The sequence below is a fragment of the Ochotona princeps genome, chromosome 7, assembly GCF_030435755.1.
Source record: "Ochotona princeps isolate mOchPri1 chromosome 7, mOchPri1.hap1, whole genome shotgun sequence".
Lineage (NCBI taxonomy): Eukaryota > Metazoa > Chordata > Mammalia > Lagomorpha > Ochotonidae > Ochotona > Ochotona princeps.
This window is the reverse complement of record NC_080838.1, coordinates 44,737,005-44,744,787: the sequence shown is the minus strand read 5'-3', so window position 1 is coordinate 44,744,787 and position 7,783 is coordinate 44,737,005. Positions and strand designations below refer to the sequence as shown.

Genomic DNA, 7,783 nt, shown 5'->3' with positions numbered 1-7,783 from the left:
GGTAATCCAGTCTAAATTGAACCCCTGTGAGGAACACATGGTCATTAACATGAAACCTGTCCATTTAACTAAGGACCTATGTCCCAGCTTTCTAGCAATGTAAGTTACCCTAACAGACATGGCTATTTTTAACCCTTCCCCTACGCAGCTTTCTCCAGCTTAGGAAAATTTCCCAGAGCAGTCATACACATTTCAGGAAATTTAACGACAAGATATCCTAAGGCCAAGTGACAGGAGTAGGTAAGGTTGTTCACCGTCCTTTAAGGAGCCTTGGAAGACACATATGGTATGGGATAAAAGAATTACCCAATATCCCCCTTTGGCCACAATAATATTCATGGTGCTTTGAATACATCTTTGTTTCATTCTGCCCTTTCATGAATTAGCCCATTTAATCTCACATCAGCACCCCGAGGAAATTACTTTCCTTTCTCCAATAAGGGAATAAAATGGAGGCTCAGGACACTAAACCACTTGCCTAAAGACCCTTAGGTACTTGTGGGCAAGACATAGATTAAACCCAGTTCTGTCAGTGAGTATAGCTTGTATGTCATGTCACTAAAATGCCAGACTAGGTACCTGGATGCACACTCAATTTTCCATTTCAATTCATCTACCATTGCTCTCTGTATAGGTATTATTTTTGCATTTTCATAAATGTCTTCCCCATGAATATTTTTTTTCTGAATTAGGGTAACTTTCCAAAACCACATTTTTACTAAATAAATAAGGAAAGAATAAGAATGTAGTAATAAGGGATGGTTGTGGGAGTATGTTTAGAAAAGGTAAGATCCACCATTACATGTTTTGCCACCAAATAAGAAAATATTAGAGCTTCAACATTTTCCGTGATATTTTTAAAATTTTAAGGAAGAATATAAAGTAAATTTATACATCATATTACATATGTGAAGGGAATGGATTTATTAAGCACATTCAATATAATGAAACTTTATGTACTGACTATAAAGTTTACACACATTTATTTCTTAATACACAGATTTTTCATTATATAAACAAGACAATTAATGACATTGCACAGACTTTTTTAGACTTTATTACCTATTTTTCTTGGCCTGAAGTGAAATGATTATGGTCTGATTATTCTACTTATCCATGGTCATGCATAATTTACCACATTTTATTATATTATCAACAACCAGTTAGAACTTACATTTTTATTGATTGAAGTCTGAGAAATTGTATTTCTCCTGCCAATCCAGTTGATGAAATAAATTTGTAACACATAAATCAGATGTTTTATGACGAATTTTTTCAATAACAAATATCAAATACAGATTTTTGAGAAACACTGATTTTCATACTTATTTTGTATTTATTGGGTTTGAACTTCTTTGAATTTCAAACAATAAAGTGTAGGGGTTGGCATTATTACAAAGCATATTAAGTTGCTACCAGCAACATCAGCAACACATACTGATAGAGGTTCATGTCCCAGCTGCTCCATTTCTGATCTAGCTCCCAGCTAATATGCATGGGAAATGCAGCAGAAGATGGACCAATTATTTGGGCCCCTGCCACACACACGGGAGATCTGGAAGAAGTCTTTGGCTCCAGACTTTGGTGTAGCCTAGCCCTGGCAGTTTTAGTCTCTTAGGGAGCAAATCAGCAGATGGCAACACTCTCTCTTTTTGTCCCATGCCCTTTCTGTCACTTTTTTTTTTCATATAAGTAAATATTTATAAAAGTAAAGTTTACTTTTGTTTTATTTGAAGGGATGACAGAGAGAGAGAGAGAGAGAGAGAGAGAGAAAGAGAGAGAGAGAGAGAGAGAGAGGTAGAATAACAGATCTTCTATCTTCCGTCTTCTGGTTTACTTCCAAAATGGTCTCAGTGGCTGTGAAAGGAATAAGTAGAAGCTGAGAGCCCAGAGCTCCATTTGGGCTGCCCATGTGTATGACAGGATCGGAAATACTTGGGTGAGTGTCTGTTGCTTTTTTGGGTCATTTTAGGGAACTGGTCAGAAGTGAAGCAGTCTAGACTCTCACATAAAATGTCAGCATCACAGATGGTACCTTAATTCACTCATTGTGCTCAAGCACAGACCCCATGACATTTCTTGGTAGGTGATCAGATCACTATTTAAATGAGATTTTTTAATATCTGAAAATAGTATGAATTTGGCTTTTACATTAGAAATTCAGCATCATGATACAGTAGGATGGTGAAATAACGTGAAAACATGAATTTATTGAATTCTAGTAAAATATTTAGATTGAATTCTATAATAATCATGTCTGCTCCTGTAGGTGATTTTCAAATGGCGATATAAAGATTTTGAAAATTCACTCTTTTTTTAAAAAAAAATCTTGCAATTTACAAGATTTTTAAAATTCAGATTTTTTTTCAAAACATTTTATAAGATCTAAAAATACATAGGATGTTTTAACCATCTTACTTTCTGATGACAAGGGGGGAGCCTACAGAATTGTATCATGGAAAGTCAGTGAATTCTTGATTGGTACTGAGATTATCCTTAATTCAAGATAAGAGAATTCAGAAGCACTGAAGTTTGGAAGATAGATACTATAGTTAAATGTAGTTCTTGGTTTTCTTTGGGTTTCAGAAAAATGACAGCATTTCATCTAAGCTATGAAATGGATAAAGGATAATTGAATAGCTCATTTTTCCAATACAGCGATGGAAAAAAATAACCTGGAAATGAGGGAATAGTCCTAAGGAAACACCCATTTTGCTGCTATATAATGGGATCATCAGTATGTGCTGCAATTTTTAAATGGAGAAAAACACGGGATACTAAACACATAGTTGTTACATATTTTTTTTTCATACAACAATTTAGAATTATCAAAGAATAAAACTTAAAGCTCTTTTTTCAGGGGAACTTGCTAATAACTTAATAATGTTTGTGTTACATTTAAATGCTAACTTTGTCATTTTAAGCAGTGCTGCCCAAAAATCACCCTTCTTCTTCCAGAGTGTGCACCACAGAACTGATTGATAAGTGGGAGAATGGGGCCTGTGTTGGGACCATGATAGTTTCACATGGAATTTTTCCAGCAGCAAATGGGTTTAAGAGCATTCATCCACAGAGGTATAGGGTGAGCTTATGAAGCTTGATGTGGTAGAAGCTGATTTGGAATTCCTGCGGGAGCAGGCAGTACACTGTGGTTCTCTTGGTGTAGCTCTCTTCTTGCGACTGGTTCTGGTGTTGTCCGCATCACTGGGGTCAAACACCACTGTCATGGACTCCATCCTCGTCACTGTGTACAGGCTGCTTTGTCGGGTCGGGTGGAACCTGGTGGTCTTGAGCTCCAGCTCATCATAGCTAGAAACTTGGATGAAAGGACACCAGCGGAAAGCTCTCTTGAAGCCAGCTCTGAATCTGAGAAGCAGACCATAGAGAGAAAAAGTCATGTTTTCAAGTAGATATTTTCTTCAGTTGTCACAGAGACCCTTACTTCAGGAAGTTATGGTGAGTCAATTTGACTTTCCAATCAAATTCTTAAAGCCCATAGTGTTGATATTAGTTTTTGAAATTCTTGTTTGAACAGATTCTTTATTTCAAATCAGTAAGAAAATCCTTAAATAGCAAAAATACAGCACAAAGTAACCAATGTGCCAAGGAAACAGTGTATTATTTTAAAGATTTATTTACTTTTATTTAAAAGGTAGATTTTATACAGGAGGGGAGACAGAGAGGAGGTCTTCTTTTTTCATTGCTGGGTCACAGCAATGATTTTCCATTTTAAGAATAGTTGAATTATGTTGGGCAGTTAAGGCATATACAAATGACACACTTTTAAAAAATAGTTTAGAACATAATTATATATTTATAAAGTCTTATTAGCCGAAGAATTGTACATCTCGGGGGCTAGCATGGTGGTGTACCAAGGTAATCCTTAGCCTGTACAGTCAGCGTCCCATTAGGGTGCCAGTTCAACTACTGGTTACTACATTCTTCTTTACTTTTGAAAAAGATTTATTTAGGACCCGGCGATATGGCCTAGCGGCTAAAGTCCTCACCTTGAACGCGCCAGGATCCCATATGGGCGCTGGTTCTAATCCTGGCAGCTCCACTTCCCATCCAGCTCCCGGCTTGTGGCCTGAGAAAGCAGTCGAGGACGGCCCAAAGCCTTGGGACCCTGCACCCGCGTGGGAGACCTGGAGGAGTTTCCAGGTTCCCGGCTTTGGATTGGCGCAGCACTGGCCGTTGTGGTCACTTGGGGAGTGAATCATTGGATGGAAGATCTTCCTCTCTGTCTCTTCTCTCTGTATATCTGACTTTGTAATAAAAATAAATAAATCTTTTAAAAAAAGATTTATTTATTTTCTATACGAAAGGCAGTTTTACACAGAGAAGGAGATACAGAAAGGAAGATCCTCCATCTGCAGGTTTAAACCATAATTGGCTTCAATGGCCAAAGCTGAGCTGATCCAAAGCCAAGATCTAGGAGACCTTTTTGGGTCTCCCATGTGGATGCAAGGTCCCAAGGCTTTGGGCCATCCTCTACAACTTTCCCAGGCCATAATCAGGGAGCTGGATGTGAAGTGGAGCAATCAGGATATGAACATGTGTCTTTATGGGATTCTGGGCATGCAAGGCAAGGATTTAGCCACTAGACTATATGCTGGGCCCTGCTGCTTCATTCTGATCCTCCTGCTTGTTCATGTACTGCTTGATCCTGGCTCCGGATGGGCTAACCTTTAGCCGCTGCAGCCATTTGGGGTGTGACCCAGTGGATTGAAGTCCTCCCTCTGTCTTCCCTCTGTAAACCTGCCTTTTAAATAAACAAAAAATATTTAATCATATTGTATAGTTTTATTTAATCATATTGGAAATACAGAGTGCTTACCTTTTTAAAACAGTAAATGAAGATGATTTAAATCACACACACATATATAGCTAATGGGATGGTGTAAATTAGAATTGGCTTATCTAATTAGTGAAACAAATCAGTTAATTATTTAATGAACCTAAAATACAGTTGGTGGATCCCTAACCAAAGAAAGCTTAGGAATTTGGCTCATATGTTTAATTATATTAAGTCTCATTTCTATTTATACATAAAACACATTTATCCATTAAGCAGATTATTGGCCCTGCAAATTTAAAAAAAATTTATTTATTTTTATTGGAAAGGCAGATATGCAGAAGGGGGAGAGACAGAGAGAAAGATCTTCTTTCTGATGGTTCACTCCCTAAGTGGCTGCAACAGCAGGAGCTGAGCCAATCTGAAGCCAGGAGCCTGGAGCTCTTCCGGGTTTCCCACATGGATGCATGGTCCCAAGGCTTTGGGCTGTCCTCGACTGCTTTCCCAGGCCAGAAGCAGGGAGCTGGATGGGAAGCAGGGCCGCTGGGACTAGAACCAGCTACCATATGGGATCCTGGCGAGTGCAAGGCGAGGACTTTAGCCGCTAGGCCACGCCGGGCCTGGCCCTGCAAATTTTAATCTTAATTCTCTGCATGTTTATCATACAACTAAGATGACTTCACTTAGAAACCACACTCTACTTTTTTCCCGTCTCAATTTTGACCTATTTTATATATATGTATATATATAATAAATATATAATACATAGTATATGCTATACACATCTATATATACGTATATACACATTATTTATACATGTATATATTATATATATTTTGCAATATACTAATAGTGTATACATTATATATATATTTTAGAAACTTTTTTCTCTGGGTTGCTCCTGTTTCATCACTAACCATTACCATTGAGGCTGCACACTTCCTCTGTTTGTTCCCAAGTGTTATCCAGGTAAAGTGACTGGAATCTTGCTTGTCTTTATTGTTGCTTTCCCTATGGTCATATCTAAATTTATAAGGTGTTCTTTTAAGTAGAGCTCATTCACTTTTGACTTCATCTCTTCATGTTACATGAATTTTCTGTGAATTTCTAGGAAATTTCTTTGAGGATTTCAACAGAATTTCAGTAACACCATCTTTAATCATGTGGACATTTATTTTTCTTTGGTAGGTAAAATACTGAATGTTTTGGAAGAAAAAGTTGACAACTAAAAATTCCCTAGTTACAACTGATAATAATAACTTTTTTTTGAACATGTAAGTTTCAAGTGGAGTGTTTTAGAAAGTAAGGAGGCATCTAAAAAATCAAGTTATAGTATTTGTGTAGGTGAATCTGTGGACTTTTTGTTCTTCATATTTTCATCAGCAAGCTGCTACATCTTAAAGGAGAGAACAGAAAGGTTCAATTGTTAGCTTTGTTGTTACCTCTTATTCAGACAGCAGTAGATGATGGGATTGTACATGGTCGAACTCATTGCTAGCCAAAAGCTAGCTAGGTAGATTTGCTGGATGTATTTCCACCTATTTAACTGTTGATAGATTGCAGTCAGGATGAAGTAAATATGGTAGGGCAGCCAGCAGATGGCAAATGTCACCACAACAATAATCATCATTTTTACGACCTAGAAGGAGAGATGTAAGTTTTGGCAAAATTAAGTCATTATATATATGGTAATTGCAACAGCTTACTACAAATGATATTTTCCTATGAGTAGGAAATTGATAGGTTGGTCTTTTTTTAAAGATTTATTTATTGTTATTACAAAGTCAGATATAAAGAGAGGAGAGACAGAGAAGAAGATCTTCCATCCGATGATTCACTCCCCAAGTGAGTGCAATGGCCGGTGCTGTGCCGATCTGAAGCCGGGAACCTCTTCCAGGTCTCCCACGTGGGTGCAGGATCCCAAAGCTTTGGGCCGTCCTCAACTGCTTTCCCAGGTCACAAGCAGGGAGCTGGATGAGAAGTGGAGCTGCCAGGATTAGAACCGGTGACCATATGGGATCCCTGGTGCGTTCAAGGCAAGGACTTTAGCCACTAGGCAACACCTCCGGGATCAATAGTTCGGTCTTAAGAGTTTATGGTTTGTGTCACTTCTTCTTCTTTACCTAAATCTGTGAATGGGTGACAGTAACCATAACATAGATTTTCATTAGTCTGAAATAGAAATAAATGCTGACAAAAAAAAGTCAGCTGAGGGGGAGAGAAAAACAGGACCCAGGATTTAGCTGTGGTAGCCTACACTGTACAACACTGGGCACAGTGTATTTAAAGAAAATGTTTATTGTGTCACCGTGGAGGTATTGGACTGTTGGGTTTAGCTCGTTCCTCAGTATATATTATACAATATTCATAGAAGTATCCAGGCATTTTAAATTAACATGCTTACTAGGCAATTTTCTGAATATTTCTTTGGCTTCCCTTTTAATCCTGCATTGAAAAAGGTTTCCCTTCATGCTGAGTATGATTATTTATTAGTCTGAGTAAACACCAGTAATTTATGATTTTTATTTTTAAAAAATCTGTTTTATTTCTTTGGGAGGCATCATATCTGATTCACTCATCAAACACTGCAATAGCAGGTAGTCAGGCTGAAGCCTGGATCTGGGATCTCAGTATGGGACCCAATGACTTGAGGTATTACCTGTTACTCCCCAGGGTGCATATAACAGAAAATTGGAGCTAAGGATTGAGTTGGGACTCAAATGAAGGAGCATCAGAGTGGATGTGTGCATGTGTGTATCCCAAGTGTATTTTAACTGCTATGCAATATACCTACCCCAATTTTATTTTTTTAAAAAGACAACCAGCTTTTTTATTAATTATTTTTATTTTTTGTTGATTTTTACATAGTTGACTAGGGTGATAAGGGTTAAGGGCTGCAGGAAGGTGGATGAGATCACCATTTCCACATTTTCTTTTTTCCTTCCTGTATCTGGGGGAAAGGAGGCAAGGAGAGAAGCCATACCCAGC

At 37.8% G+C, this 7,783-nt stretch overlaps 1 protein-coding gene across 1 annotated transcript in view; it reads right to left on the bottom strand.

Moving 5' to 3' along the window:
• Positions 1-2,993: 2,993 nt before the first annotated feature.
• Positions 2,994-7,783, bottom strand: part of TACR3 (tachykinin receptor 3) — a 62,867-nt gene continuing 58,077 nt past the window's right edge. The window contains exons 4-5 of the mRNA XM_004594284.2: positions 6,238-6,434; positions 2,994-3,366 (exon numbers count right to left, since the gene is read on the bottom strand). Of these exons, the coding sequence (XP_004594341.2) occupies positions 3,054-3,366; positions 6,238-6,434 (510 nt within the window). The 3' untranslated portion in view covers positions 2,994-3,053. The remainder of the gene's footprint in view (positions 3,367-6,237; positions 6,435-7,783) is intronic.